Consider the following 14,347-nt stretch of genomic DNA (forward strand, 5'->3'; position numbering starts at 1 on the left):
CAGTTCCTCGCTAGTACAGCACAACAGTGTTACAAGAGGCAACCACGACAGATCGACAAAGTGTGACAACGCTTAATAAACTACCTGCGTCAGCTGAAGCCTTCAATTTACACTCGGCAAATGGACTTGTCCCAAACACGCAAGCCTAGCCGAAGTAGAGCTTATTCATCCCATAGCCTCACCTGCACCACTGAAGTTATTTGGCTCTGAGAGCTGTACCTGGAATGACAGTCACCGCTCTTCTTCATGGGAGCGAAGTCAGCAAAGCACACGGAAGGGCGTGGCAAGTGGTATTCGCCTACTTGCCTATTTATGCCAAAGTCGCCTCTGGTCAGATATCGTCGTAGCACAACTACACAGGCCTTGTCCTCGGTCTCCGAGGGTGAAGCATCGGAACGTGCTTCGGTTGGTTAGTTATCCCTATCATGACCCAACTTTACCGAGTCTATTGGTCACCACATGGAAGTATGATTTCACTAGGGTCTCCTTTTCATGGAAGCTTTTCCGCGGCCCGGGGATGTGACAAAATTTCTCTGTGGAGAGGGAAGTCGCTTTGAGGGGCCACACAATGAAGAAAGACTAAAGAATGTGAGGAAGGCAGCCCGGAAAACTGCATAAATGCCACCTTCTTTACCCTCCCCCTCCCTAGACTGTCTACTCCTCTTCATCCAATACAGTACTTACCAGACATAACACGACAATCACCAATTCTTCAGAATGCTCGCGCAAAATTTCCTCCTGCTCATCGCAGCCAACCTCGTGGCATCCATTCCCACCCTCGATAACTCCCCCAAGCCCATCAACCTCGAGGCAACCGAGCTGCAGCGTCGGTCCGCCTGCGCAGTTGCCGGCGTAGTCAACGGCCAGTGTGGCCGCTACTACCGCGGCACCGGCTGCAATGACATGATCAATGCCATTGACCCTGGCGTACGACCCAGTCTCTTCTCGCCCTCCTGTCCATCAAACATTCGGAAGCTGATATCGTTGAAAACAGAGATGCAGCGGCACCTGCTACTCCTCGGGCGATGCCATCGCCAGCATCAAAGCGTCCGGTGACGGCACCTACGGCACAAACTGCCAGGTCTTTTACGACTCCAACTGCCAGAACCCCATCGGCCAGACCGGAAACACCATCACTGGGGGAGGAAAGTGCTATACGCCGTCTGACGGTCGCACCGGTCATAGCATGCTTTGCTGGTACCGCTGCTGAATGGAGTTGGGAGACTGTATACCACTGGCATTCGCTTTTTTTTTTCTTTCGGAGGGAGCCACATAGGTATGCGACAGGAGGGAGTGGAAGTGGTAAGAGGGGTGGTTGGAGATGATACACGAGCAAAACAGGTGACAGAAAAGACCGGAATGCGAAGAGATGGGTCCCACAGTGATTCGGCTTTGAAGTAGCCCGATACCTACCTATCTACTTACCTACCTACCTACCTAGGTAACTATGGGGTTGGGGTTATCAAATAAAGAAAATACATTCGTTTTGCGGCAGTTCCTACACTTTGGAATCTGTCATGTCCAAGCGGTGATGCATGTGCCTCTTCTCTGCGAGCCACATGGCTCTTTGATGCCTGCAATTTCTCTCTCTGTACAATCGGTCCTTATCATTTCCCTCGAAAGTATCGTCCGTCGTTCACGAAAGATGGTGAATATTCGAATTATGTGCAGGGCCCTAATGTGAGTCCGACTCCCCCAGACCAGGACGGTTAAATCCTGGACTTGCCGGAAGTCAAAAACATGCTCATACTATGAGAATGTGGCAGCACTTGTATTGATGTTCTGAGTGCCAAAGAGACGTCGTCGTCAAATGTGGATACATTTTGTCCCCTCCTAGTGGATGGAGGCAGTTGCGTCACTGTGGGCCTAGCGCAGCACACCCCTGTGCACACTCACCCACTCCAACGAAACAGCTCGATGAGAAAGCATTCAATTGACCCCGTGAAAGCCTGACCAGAGACAAGAAAAGAACAGCTGAGATACAGAATCCATATGCCATGTCCTGTCGTAACCCATGCCTGTGACAAAAAAAAAAAGCCAAATGAAAACCGCCTGGAAAGTTATTCAGTGTGGTATGGACGGAAGCTGAATGTTCGACCCCGCCCTTGAACCGTTCTTCCCATTTTTTGATGCCCAATTACCGACATCCGCCTCAATATCGCCTCATCGAACCACCGCCCTCCACGTAGTCGCTTATTGCTCCTTGCCCTTCCCCTTGGCCTTGTAGAGATAGCTATTTGTTACCGATTAGCAATTACCCCTGCCGCTCGCCTCATTCTCTCGGAGAAAGCATCTACTCACTTGGTGAAGGCACCCTCGACAGCCCCAACAGCACCGATCAGACCCAGCCCGAGACCGACATCCTTCCAGCTCAGTCTGCCGCGCTCATATGAGTTCCAAGCCTTGAAGCCCAACCACCCGCTCAACCCAATAACGGCAATCAAATTCGCCACAGCCAACGCGCCCGCGGGACCATCGCCCATATTCTCGAACCGCTTCGTCAACCAGGTGTCCGCCTTCTTTGCCTTGCTCTTGGCCTTCTTCTTAGCGAGGTCAGCTTCGGCGCGAAGGGCTTCGGCCTTGGCTCGGGCCTTCTTCTCAGCCTCCTCCCGCTCGATCCGGGCAGCCTGCGTGTCGGTCTTGACTTCTTGCTCGGCGAAATCAGAGGGGACGGTGCGGACAGAGGGGGTGTCAACATCGATAAGGGAAGAGGTGGAGGTGGAGTCATCGACTACGACTTGGGGTGGTTGAGGGGCAGCAGCCTGAAATGGTTGTTAGCATCAGAGGCAAGGTAACTACGTAGACAGAGAAAAGCTGTGACGCGAACATACCTCCTCAGGAGTCTGCTTGGGGCCTTTGGATGCGACTTCAGCGTACGACACTGCGAAGACGTTAGCAGATATTTTTGTTTGCGAATAGGCTGTCGACGACGTAGACGAAGCAAGCATACTTGTGTTGGCTGTTTGTGAAGTTGTGATGGATGGGAGAAATGCGTGTTGCAGCAGTAATGCGGTACAAAGAGAAGTGGTGAGTTGCAGTGTCAAGTGATAAACGAGTAGAAAAAGAAAACGGTCGTGGCTCGTGATGATGGTATTTATCGTGGGTCGGAGAGACTGGCGATGTTTTTGGCAAAAAGCAGGTGATGGAGTGGGAGGGAGGGGAAGGTGACCTCAGAACCTGGCAAGGCCCAGCTTGATTGCTTCTGCCCAGTTGCCGGCCATGAACGGAAGCGGGCGCTCGGGTGGGAGCCGGGGGTTGAGAGACCGCCAAGCCCCTTCCTGGCTACGATGACGTCTGCGGCTCCGCTTGTTTTCTCGAGGGCCAAGGCAGCCCACCAATCGAACAGCCGCGAAGCTGCTGGAGCTTGGGCCTGTTCAGCGCCGTTTTGATGCCCGTTTGTGTTGTCGTGCATCGCCATACCCCTGGACAGCTCAAGCATCCAAGATGTCACGTTTTAGGGCCTGCAAGATCCCGAGGATCAGTCGAGATCTCGGCGGGTCCAGAGCCAGGCATGGGAACGTTTGTCAGCGACAGCCCTCACCCTCCTATCTCCCACGTCCACTCCAGCCCTAGTGTAGATTTTCAAGACCGCTTTTGAAGCATTGATGTCTTTAAATGGTACATAATGTACCTTATACACAAAGCAGCAGGACGATAACATACAATCCAACCCAGTTGGCCGGGTTTTGTTCCGTTAGCACCACGCTAAATACCTTTCTCTAACCCAACCCAACGAACCGGCCCCTTAAAATTAGAACCCTAATCGAGAATGTCTATTGTTGTCGTGATGTTGTACACGCCGGCCTACCAACACCCGGCTATTGCTTGTTGTTGGCATCGGTAGCATCCACCGCCTCCTTGGGCACAGGTGATGGCACCGCGTTCTGGTCCTCAACCTTCTTCTCCTCGACCTTTTGTTCAACCTTCTTCTCCTCGACCTTTTGTTCAACCTTCTTCTCGGCCTGCTCCTTCTTCTCCTCCCCGGCTTCCTTCTTCTTCTTGGCCTGGATATCCCCGACCAGCTTCTGGACCTCCCGATCTTTCTCAGCTTGCTCAGCCGACTTCGCGTCAGACTCGGGAGCCTTGGTCGCGACCTCGATGCCCTCGGGGGCCACAACAGTCTCGTCATCGTCGTCGTCGTTTAGCTCGGATCCATAGATCTCGGGGTACTGTCTAAAGCAAGTTTGCATGCCCCTGTTTCCATTTGTCAGCATCACGGAGAAGTGGTGGCACGGTAAAACCTACTGGAACTTGTCAATGCACTCAATGCCCTTGGGCTCCTCTTTGCTGTAGACGAAGCAGCTGAAGGCCGCCTTGAACTCCTCACCGCAGGGACCGTGGGCCATGCCGCCCAGGCAGGGACAGTCCCAGTTGATCTCTCCGGTCTCGGGGTTGAAAGCACCCTGCTGGGAGGCTTCTTGCTCGAGGGCCTCGGGCGAGCCGGGCTCAAGTTCTGTGGCAGCCGTCACTGGGGACTCGGTTGTTGGCTTAGACTCCTCCTCGTTGGCGACCTGCTCAATCTCGGCTGCTACCGCGGCCTTGGTAGCTTGTGGTGGGGGTGGGGGAGGGGCATGGCGACGCTTCTCCTCGATGAGGGCGTCGATGGTGGGGAGATCGGCCTCGGAGAACTCGGCGGGGGCGGTTTGCGGTTGAGCTGTGCCGGGCCAGAATGATTAGCACCGCATGGAGCAGAAAGGCATGAGAGACCAAGGCAGCAACTTACGGACTTGATCAGCAAAGATTGGGCTGGTGTTGTAGTAGTATAGCGCAGCACCGGCAAGACCCCATCGTACCACTGTTCCCTTCCATGTGCCAGTCTTCTTGGTGGAGGCCGATGTCGAGGCGAACCGGCGGGTGGGAGCGGTTACTAAGCTGGATGTGGTCGTCGGCGCTGGCCGAATTGCGCGCAAGGCGCAGCGCGCGGAGCGATACATTTTGGCTGCAGACTGGATTGGCAAGTGGTGGGTGGTGGTGAAGAAAGCAGTACAAGACAAGAATGCAACAACACTGTGCTCCGGCCGAGTCCGGTGATCAACAAACGGCTGCCCCAGAAGATGGGATGGATCCCAAAATTTTGGTGATGACCTCCAAGGCCCGTCCGGCACAGCGCAGGGAATTTACCGGATGCAATATGATTGGCCAATGGAGGGGAAGAACCCACAAATTCAGTCAGCTTCGGCACGGACATTTCTTGACTGCATCGCATCAACTGACATAATTGATGACACCTGCCAGGAACAGAGCTACCTATTTATTTTGACCTGTACTATCTCGGAGTTTTTGCTGCTAGTACACTAAATACAGAAGAAAACACTCTTCATAATACCTATTGCTGCCTTTGTCAACAGTCCACCACTCTTTAATCTCCTCGCTTACTCGGCGGCACATGTCGACCCATCCAGCTGGTTCTCCTCGGCGAGCCAGTCCTCATTCTGATACTTGCGGTTCTTCTTCTTTTGTTTTCCCTTTTGCTTGACCGGCGCCGCAACTGGCTCGGCTGGTTTCTCACACTTAGCGATGGTATTTTCAGTGTTTTCTTCAGTAGCCCTCTCAGCAGCCCTGTCAGCACCCCTGTCAGCAGCCTTCTGGGCAAGCTTCTCGATAGCCTTCTCGGTGCTCTTCTCGAAAGACTTCTTCGCAGCAGGCTTCTCAGCGGGCTGAACAAGGTTGCTGTCGGCATTCTTGGAAGCAGCCTGATGGGTTTCTGTCTGTCTTGGGGCATTCGCTGTCCGCAGGCGAGGCTTCATCATTTCCCCCCCGGCACCGCGCTGTCCAGCATGATATGCCCGCGCCTCTTGCCCATCCACTGCAGCATCGCCTCTGAACCTCCGCGGCTTCTCGTTACCCGACAGAGCGGACGACACAAAGGAATAGTACACGGGAGCCATGCCCTTGCCCTTGCCCTGCTCCTTCCCTTGCATGCGATCTTCCTGTTCCTCGTCCCAATTGATAGTTTCCCAGCTGTCATCGATCGGGGCAGAGTCGTACAAGAGGGCGTTCTTGACTCGGCGGAACTTCCTGGAAGCGTAAAGGCTGAAGGCAGCGATGCCATTCTCTATGCAGGCCGCTTTGATGTTGTCACGCGTTCTGGGCATCGACACTTCTACCAAGTCATCGTCGTCCCAGTGGTCATCCCCTGGTGGGGTGACGGGGCTGCCGAGATCTACCGGGTGCATCATTTCTCTTTCGGCCTCGGCGATGATCGATTCGTTGCGTGGCTGCTTCCTCGTCAGTTATATTTGACTCGACGGCCGTTCCTGGAGGGGTTGGAATGCATACCTGCAACCTTGGTCTGGATGGTTTGGTTCGTCCGTTTGCGTAAGCGTTCCGGATTTCCTGGATGTTGATCTTGCCGCTCATGTGTGCCCCAGCCCCTGTGTCGGTATTTGGCTGTCTGGTGCTTGTCAAGGTGAGCGTGGACAGATGCCTAAACGACAAAAAGAAAAAAGCCAAAGAGAAAATTCCAAAGTGCCATGGGCTTCTTTGAGGCTCAAAGTTACCTTAGTGTGTAGTGGAGCTTACCTTATCGTCCATCACACCCAACGAGAGGCTTGATGGCGCATTTGGAACCCTACAACTTTGCTCTCTCCTGAACCTTGACAATCGGCACGTACACCGAACCCTAACCACATGAGTGGAACAATGCAAATCATGCTAACATTTACTAGGCCGCAAAGAATCTTGTCATCAGCAAAACCATAATATCACCTATTTCTCCCAAGCCCCAACGCGGCCAGCAGGTTGGCAAGATCTCCCCCACCACCGCCTCCCCTTCCCCCGTTACCGCCATTCCCACCTCCCCCATACCCCCTGTTCCTCGCGACCCCCATGGTACGCGTGGTCATCCTACACGTCTCAAGCCACATGCTCGCCTGCTGGGCCTCTGTACTCCCCTGCTTCTTCGTCCCTTGATACGCCGTCACCAGCTTCTCAAAGCACATTTCGGCTTCTAGCCACAGGCCATCCTTCACGTACGACATGCCCAGCATGGCGAGCGCATTCTGGACCTCTGCAACCTTGAGTCCTTTCCTCGGCTCCAGCCACTTGAGGTAAAGCTCCATCCAGGGCCTTGACGCAGCCGGGAAGACACCAGGCCGTGGGGTGCCTGTCTTGGCGTAGAGTATCGCCATGGCCACCACCGCGGCCATGGTATCGGGGTGGTCTGGCCCGAGCGTCTCCTCCGTCTGGGACTTGGCTCGACGTAGCAAGTCACCGGCCTCGGTGATATCACCCAGCAGGATCTTGAGCTTGCCGTGGTTCCTCAGCGCGCGGAGGGTGACCCGGTTGGTGGGACCGACCGACTGCCTGAGCTTATTGTAGAGGTTTCGAATGCCGACTTCGGCAGAGATCACTTTGGGATTTGTCTTTTCGAGACCATAAGGGTCTGCGTCTGGCGAGGGGGTGCTGATCTCGACCAGGTCAATCACTGCCGACACTACCAGGACGTGGTTCTCGCCCAGTACTTCGGAGAGGGCTGCGAGACGGTGCTGCAGCCTGTTTTGGGCCTCTTCTGGGCGCTTGAGAGCATGGCATACCACCCCGAGAGCACGCTCGGTTGTGAGAGTATCGAGGTGGTTGGGGCCGAGGGCATCCTGTTGGTTGACTAGAGTGTTGGCCAAGATGTTTTCGGCGTCCTCCCAGTCGCCCTTGTCCGTGAGGATCTCGCCCTCGAGCCTCTTGAGCTTCAGGATCAGGGGATGCTTGGGGTTCAAGAATTGGCTGCCGACTTGAAGCGCCCAGCCGGTCCATCTTTCGCAGTCTAGAAGATGACCCGTGTCGTTCGCCGTGTAGGCGATCTCATACGCTGCACTGATGGTCTCGGCGTTCTCCTGGCCTAGCGTCCGCTGGTGCTCTTCAAATACCTGTCGTTCCAACTGGCGCACTTCTTCCCATTTGTTGGCGTTTCTGAGTTCAGCCTCTCGAACTGAACTCGTATCAGCTGGGTCAGTGGGGAGATATATGTCGCCATAGATTTCCTGCGCGGCGGGTTCTGGCGAGACATAGCCCGGGTCAGATGGTGGTGAGAAAAAGGCGGGAGGCTGCGGCGAGACGGATCTCCTTCCAGGGGTGTTTTGTGCCGACATAGGTCGTGGTGGAAGCACCGGAGGGGAGGGCCGGTCCTGGCCATCCCAGCCATTAATGATCGGAATCCTAGGCTGACTGATGGCTGGCTGTGGTTGTTTCTCCAACGCCTTGCTGTAGATATCCTCAATATTTCGTCGAATCTTCTTGAGGTTGTCTTGGTCTTTCTGTGTGGTGCCGATCTTGCACAGCGAGCTGTGGTCGCCGTTGAGCTTCACCACGTTTTCGACATTGCCGGGAAGACCAAGCTTGGCGCTCTTTGGGGGAACAGTCTTGGAAGGGCCTGAGGTTAGACCGCCATGCAAACGGGTTGAGACAGGGGGGTGAGCTCTCACATAATCTTCGGAACCCCAGAACGAGATGATATCATACTTCATCAGTTGGTGCTGCCACATCTCGGTCAAGATGTCGGAAAACAGACTGCCCTCTCTCAACACTTCCATGACGTCGTCTCCGGGCTGGAAGCCAGTGGCAGTTGCAACTCTGGCCACGAGAGATCCAAGGCTCACAAGCTTCCAGTCTCCGCCGTTGTGGGGTGTCGCAAAGAAGGCCAGGCCTGTGGTGACATCCTTGATCTCGGTGAACTTGGGGTTGTTGTGAGCGTTGATCAGGGCTTGCTTGATCAACAACCCCCCGAGGCTGTGTCCAATAAATAGTATCGGTCTAGTATCATCCTTGTCGCGTTCGCATCGCACAGTCTCCAGGAGCTCTGTTGCTTTGTCGACGAAGGTGGATCTGTCCTTGCCAAAGACGGCTTTGGAGTCGTACTCATACAGGAATATTCTCGCATCGGGCACAACGCGGGGAAGGTCTTCCTTCAGCCAAAGACGGCCCTCTGGACCCTCTGGTGCGCGCCATGTATCCCACGCGTGGGCTGAGATATCTTTGCTCCGCGGGTTGAGACCATGGACAGCGAAGATGTCAATCTTGTGCGTCTCGGTATCCGAGCTGGATGGAGGAGGGTAGAGTTGTCGGCAAGCCTGTTATGGGCAAGGATGAGCGAGGGAAGTAATGCGGACGACATTTCTCAACAGACTCACCATAATAATTTGCTGTCCTCGTCTTGCGCGACGGCTGGCTTATCTAAAACCAATTGTTCGGTGCTTCAGCTGCCAACCGCTCAGCGAAAGAGTGTGTAGTTGTCAAGCCCAAAGCTTCGTTGGGAGGGGTCTTACCCCCCCCCCCTCCTTATGATACTCTCAGAGGTCCGGCGTTTCCAGCTCCAAAGTGAGGCTGAGGCACAGGGGCTGAGACCATGTGCGCATATATGAATCGTTCAGGATCAAAGTCCCATTCGCTCACATCTCCCCCCATGTTCTTGCTCAGTAGCAGCTGAAAGCCTGCAGAATGGTATGTCAGCCATGACGGCAAGCACACAGCTAGCATCTCGGGGTATTCGGAACTGGAAGGATGGCCGAACCAATGAGCTGAGCCCAACGGCATCCATCCAATACAAAGTATCAGCCGAATAAATTGCCGCCAGAGGGCCGCAACGCCTCGGCGTCAAATTCGTCCGTGACATTGGTTGATGGCCGCATGCTCCAAGCCCTGCAGTCCAAATGGAGTCAAACCCCAGGCCATCGAAAACCCCCTTCTAATGTGAGGCAGCACGTCGTAGACAAAACGGTGGACACTACAACATAAAACAAAGACTTGAAAAGATCATGAAAACGCCCTCGATTATTTTGTCTAGGCCTATCGGGTACCTAATCCTGAAGCACTAAAATGTATACTTTAGGCCCATCACCTATCTTAGAAGCGGCTGTCACGACCTTTCACTTCCTATTCACTACCTGATCTTTCAAGGCATAATCACTATCTTTAATGGTGTGTTTGTCATCTTCGAGGGCGGTACTACCTATGTCTCAAACATCGTCCCCGGTGAAGCTCATGGGAAAAGAAGAAGTCGGTCCCCCGCTCCGTTACCAATCCCTCTTCCTCGATCTAATCTCCTCCAATTCTCCGCTTCCGCTAATTCTGCCAGTTACCTCCCAGCAGCGCCACCCGATCACGATGCAGCGCAAGGCAGGAACCGCGGCAGCCGCCTTTCTGAGCGGCTTTTGTCAATAAAGGAAGGTCTTTGTACATGTTGGCAGACACAATCCACAACCGAGCAAGCCGATGCATGTTCTGCAGGGGGGCGAGGAGAAAATCGAGGCTTCGGCGTGGGTCAGGTCCGTTCATGTTTACAACCAGACCCTGTAGGGAGTGCCTCGTGGTTGCTGCCAACAGTGTCTGATTGCCCCAAGTTTCTCCAAGGAGCAGGGACATTTCTGCCAACTGCATCGGGGTCCGGGGCCGACGCATCTCCAACTCCCGGGCACCCACCAGGTAGGCAGGGCCATATTTAGACCCTCTATCTGTCTCAACGAGGACAGCATAGCCCGAATGGGCCTCGGGGTCGAATAGGTCAACCGAATTGTCGGTGATGTAATCTTCGATAGTCTCTGTGTTGAGTCTGACCTCTTGAAGGAAGGCGAGATCGGCTGGCTTCTTCCTCAACGCCTCTGGTTTCCATACCCACATAGCGTCGAAGAGACCCAAATGTGTGAGGCGTAAAGGCTGCACGCCTGATTCGGCATACTCCTCACAGAGCCGATCAAAGAAGTGGACAAACACGCCAAAGCTGCCCTCGCGTTCAAGTTGTCGCACAACGCCTTCGGCAGACAAGCCGAGTTCCAGCCGGTGAAGATTCGGGGAGTGGCGCAATAGCTGGACAGTCTGCTGGCGTGAGCGGTTTGGATCATCAAAGAAGTTGCGCAGTCAAATGTGTTGAAAGTTTCGAAAAAAGGCAAAGTCTTGACGGTAACAGGAAGTCCCCTCAAAGCCTGAGTAAAAGTCTACAGCAAGCCGATCATGAGCGATTTCCCAGAACGGTTTCAGCCGAAGGAGGCTAGGGAAACTGATGCGCAGCTTCCTCAGCACAGGACACGCCTGTCGAACAGCGTTCAGTGTTGCAGGCTCAAGTTGAAACGGCTCTTCTCATCTGCATTGACGGTGTAATTAACAAATACCTAAGCCGGACACAGCCAAAGGCTGACGAGCATTCTTACATCAGACTTTCAAGTGATGGTATCTGAGAAACAAGGCGCCGGATGCTTCTGTTGATGTGCTGAGATTTTGAATCGCTCCACAGCGACTCGGGACAGCACAGCCCTTGACCCGCTCATTCAAATGCCATCCATCAATGGTAATATGTTTTGCCAGGCCAGGCTGATATTGGCTGGGTCGATTCGATCAAGATTATGGTCCACGTAAAGGTACAGCCACTCGCAGAACTCGGCGTTGGACAGCTTGTTGGTGAGGCAAAGGTTATAAAGGACTGGCTTCAGAGTCAGAAGGGTTTTTCCGACATAGTGTAAAAGAAACGCGGTGCGAGGGAATCGCTGTTGGCTGGACTGGTGGGACGACATGTTTCCACTGGGCCGGGGGTGGAAAAATTGAAGGTTTGTTGTTTTGGTTGTCCGCTTGATTCTGAAAGCACCTGTTCCCTTTGCCCTACCCACCACGACGAAAGAGGTCACAATTGTGGAAGTTATGGGCACTAAAATGGAGTACCAGACTATTTTCCAGTGACCAGTTACTCCGTCGACGGCGGGTTGCCTAAGGTACCTGGTAGGTACTGTACATAGTCGGCTGCGAGGTTTGTTGCAAGAACAATCCCCATTGTTTCGCCGTGAGCTTTTGACCCATTCGGTCCCAAGTAGCAGCGTTGTTATCGCCACAGCGAGCTGGCCAACTTTAAATACAAGCATTGTTTTCCAGACAGCCGGGGGTGGCCGTTAACTTTAGCATGCCTTAGGTATAAACCAATGGACCTAGATGCTGATAGAATTGCATATTCAAAGGTGGTAATATACCTGACTCCCTTACGCATACTAATTCAGTCCGCTGTACTGTATCTCTCTCTATATCTCTAAATCTTTGGTCAGGAAATGACCATGCTCGTGACAATCACTAGCCGCGCTTCAATCAGGGGTGTTAATCAGGGTCATCACCCCAACTGCCACCTGCTCAGTTTGCATGCCTTGCGAAGGGTTACCGTTCTGGCTCCAATATGTATTTGGTTTGGTCACTGTGGTAGCGTTTGCTGGTTGGGCCATCCAAGCTATCTGGGGCTATAGAAACGACAAAAGGTCAAAGGACCACCACGTCCGGGCTCTCAAGTCTCAAATTCGTGAACTGGAGCTTGTCATGCTCTATCGGGATGCCACCTTTGGCAATGCCGTTGCTGCTTTTGATGAAGTACTTGCGGCTATCCCGCGAGATCACGCACCACAGTAGAGCTAATCACCTTCCAGCATTTGCGTCTTTGGTATTTCTTTTATGTTGACTATACATCCCAGCGAGGGTCATGATTGATTGTCCTTGTCATTAATGCTTCCCCCGAGATTTAAATTGATTTCAGTTGATTCTTGTGCCTTCATTTCTATTTGAGGTTCCGAGTATTCCTGTCACTTGTGATATGGTATGCTGTTGTATGTCAGAAGTGCTATGCCTCTCTTCGCTAGGAAGTGGTCTGAGCAGAGCCACTCATACCTGGCTTTGTTCTGTTGTTTTGGCCCACATGGACCTTGCTTATCATTGCATTCATTGTCAACCCACCTGAATCTCCACATACACGTTTGCAGAACAAACAAAGAGCCTCATTAGTTCCAACAACTCAACGTTTAGACCCAGCGAGAGATACCTATAGTTGCATGGGCACGGTGGGCTATTTGAGTGATCAACCGCTTTTGCAACAACTTCAGAATGGCGTTTCATCCATATCGTAGGGAGACCCGTACCGGTTGGGGCCGAGGGAACCAGGCAGGCCAGGCCGGGCGTGGTCAAGGGAATGCGGGGAGAGGCGGTGGTCAAAATAGCATGTATCTCATCGGGGGAGATCCGCCGACCAAAGCACGACAATACTACAAGTTCGTCCGACAGAACCGGGGCCAATTGGTGGAGGATGAGTCACCAACACAACCGAATCCAAGCGATTCATCGGCCAACGAGATCAACGCTCATGACCCAGACCCATTCCATTGGTTCATTGCGCCTCCAGGTTACGTTGCCGCTGTCCAAAACGAGGACCTGATCCCTGATGAGGACGACCTAATGATGGACGCACCGCCAGAGGGTCCTGGTCGAGTTAATTACTATTATGACCCAGAAGACCGTAACACGACGCCACCGCCGCCATACGACAGGACGGTGACGGGAGGTGAGACAAACATGTGGACTGACATCAAAAACTGGATCATGAATGTTGCCGGAACTCCTGCCGCTCATACCGAGATTCCGGCCCCTTATGCCGTCTGCAGCGCGTGTCAACTAGTAGAAATCGACATCAAGGGAATTCCAAAGTCTCACAACCCAAACTATAGCGTGGGTCTTGGGACCGTTTTGATCTGTGGCCATATTCTCTGCGCCCGCTGCTACAACGTGTGGTGCAGGGACAAGTACAACACCACTCACGGTTTCAACTGCCCCATGTGCCGAGCAAAGCTGCAGTGCGATTCCAGGGCCTGCAAAGACATCTTCTACCCCTACATCATACCGCCGGCCCGCCATGAGAAGCCCCCAGGCAACGGCTGGAAGGAGTTTCTGGATTATGTGCCGTTGACTCTGGGCGAGGGCGGCGTGAGGCCCACGCAGTGTCACATCTGTCGAGCGACTCGCCTTGTTGTGCTGGGACGCATCGCCAAACGATTATTCAACGAAAACTGCCGGAGGACTCTGACCGACCCCAGAGCCCAGTACATGGGCGTGCCATATTCCGACGGGGAGATGGCCTGGTTTCTAGAGACCACCTACGAACCCACCGAAAACATGCTCAAGAAGCTCAAAACGCAGTTGATTCAGGAGCATCCCGGCTGGGGAGGACCGGTGTACCCCACAATGCACATCGTCTGGAATGTGAACCCAGTGCAGGACAACTATCTGGTTCACAAGCGGAAGGTCAAGCTTGCGTATCGTGCCATGGCTCAGGAGGACAGTGCTCTTGAGGATGGTAGGCGTATTGAAAATTTGGGAGAGTTGGAGGAAGGGGAGCGTGTCAAACCACCGGCACGGGTGACACGAGTTCCTGTGGCATTAAGGACTAGTGACTTGGCAAACTTGTAGTTATGTATTCAGGTAGATGTTTGGAGAAAGTAATGCAATAGCTTCTACGTACCTACCTAGGTAAATAGCTGTTCTGTTGTATTCTTTATGCTGGTGTTACAAAGATGCGAATAGTTGGACCAATCAAAAATGTTCGACACGCGTACCTCTCCAACAT

At 53.4% G+C, this 14,347-nt stretch overlaps 7 protein-coding genes across 7 annotated transcripts; 3 read left to right on the plus strand and 4 right to left on the minus strand.

Annotated features, from left to right (window-relative positions):
- Window positions 1-246: 246 nt before the first annotated feature.
- On the plus strand, window positions 247-693 carry QC764_0047550 (uncharacterized protein; the record flags this gene model as incomplete). Its single annotated transcript, XM_062940356.1, has 2 exons — window positions 247-409; window positions 650-693. The coding sequence occupies 2 exons, from the start codon at window positions 247-249 to the stop codon at window positions 691-693; spliced, it is 207 nt and encodes a 68-aa protein (XP_062801172.1).
- A 24-nt stretch (window positions 694-717) lies between these two features.
- Window positions 718-1,453, plus strand: QC764_301120 (uncharacterized protein; the record flags this gene model as incomplete). Its single annotated transcript, XM_062945239.1, has 2 exons — window positions 718-927; window positions 995-1,453. 2 exons carry the CDS (start codon window positions 718-720, stop codon window positions 1,208-1,210), a joined length of 426 nt encoding a protein of 141 aa, XP_062801173.1. The 3' UTR covers window positions 1,211-1,453.
- A 463-nt stretch (window positions 1,454-1,916) lies between these two features.
- Window positions 1,917-3,418, minus strand: QC764_301130 (uncharacterized protein; the record flags this gene model as incomplete). The annotated part of the gene is made up of 5 exons (XM_062945240.1): window positions 1,917-2,233; window positions 2,302-2,762; window positions 2,832-2,881; window positions 2,951-3,113; window positions 3,170-3,418. The coding sequence occupies 5 exons, from the start codon at window positions 3,416-3,418 to the stop codon at window positions 2,194-2,196; spliced, it is 963 nt and encodes a 320-aa protein (XP_062801174.1). The 3' UTR covers window positions 1,917-2,193.
- Window positions 3,419-3,818: 400 nt separating this feature from the next.
- Window positions 3,819-5,119, minus strand: MIA40 (Oxidoreductase; the record flags this gene model as incomplete). Its single annotated transcript, XM_062945241.1, has 3 exons — window positions 4,724-5,119; window positions 4,246-4,654; window positions 3,819-4,194 (listed from the first exon to the last, which is right to left on the minus strand). The coding sequence occupies exons 1-3, from the start codon at window positions 4,932-4,934 to the stop codon at window positions 3,819-3,821; spliced, it is 996 nt and encodes a 331-aa protein (XP_062801175.1). The 5' UTR covers window positions 4,935-5,119.
- A 111-nt stretch (window positions 5,120-5,230) lies between these two features.
- Window positions 5,231-6,360, minus strand: QC764_301150 (uncharacterized protein; the record flags this gene model as incomplete). Its single annotated transcript, XM_062945242.1, has 2 exons — window positions 5,231-6,218; window positions 6,280-6,360. 2 exons carry the CDS (start codon window positions 6,358-6,360, stop codon window positions 5,373-5,375), a joined length of 927 nt encoding a protein of 308 aa, XP_062801176.1. The 3' UTR covers window positions 5,231-5,372.
- Window positions 6,361-6,704: 344 nt separating this feature from the next.
- Window positions 6,705-9,582, minus strand: QC764_301160 (uncharacterized protein; the record flags this gene model as incomplete). The annotated part of the gene is made up of 3 exons (XM_062945243.1): window positions 9,123-9,582; window positions 8,415-9,062; window positions 6,705-8,354 (listed from the first exon to the last, which is right to left on the minus strand). The coding sequence occupies exons 1-3, from the start codon at window positions 9,123-9,125 to the stop codon at window positions 6,705-6,707; spliced, it is 2,301 nt and encodes a 766-aa protein (XP_062801177.1). The 5' UTR covers window positions 9,126-9,582.
- A 3,252-nt stretch (window positions 9,583-12,834) lies between these two features.
- On the plus strand, window positions 12,835-14,190 carry QC764_301170 (uncharacterized protein; the record flags this gene model as incomplete). The annotated part of the gene is made up of 1 exon (XM_062945244.1): window positions 12,835-14,190. The coding sequence occupies one exon, from the start codon at window positions 12,835-12,837 to the stop codon at window positions 14,188-14,190; it is 1,356 nt and encodes a 451-aa protein (XP_062801178.1).
- Between the last annotated feature and the right edge of the window lie 157 nt (window positions 14,191-14,347).

The sequence above is a fragment of the Podospora pseudoanserina genome, chromosome 3 (assembly GCF_035222485.1).
Source record: "Podospora pseudoanserina strain CBS 124.78 chromosome 3, whole genome shotgun sequence".
Lineage (NCBI taxonomy): Eukaryota > Fungi > Ascomycota > Sordariomycetes > Sordariales > Podosporaceae > Podospora > Podospora pseudoanserina.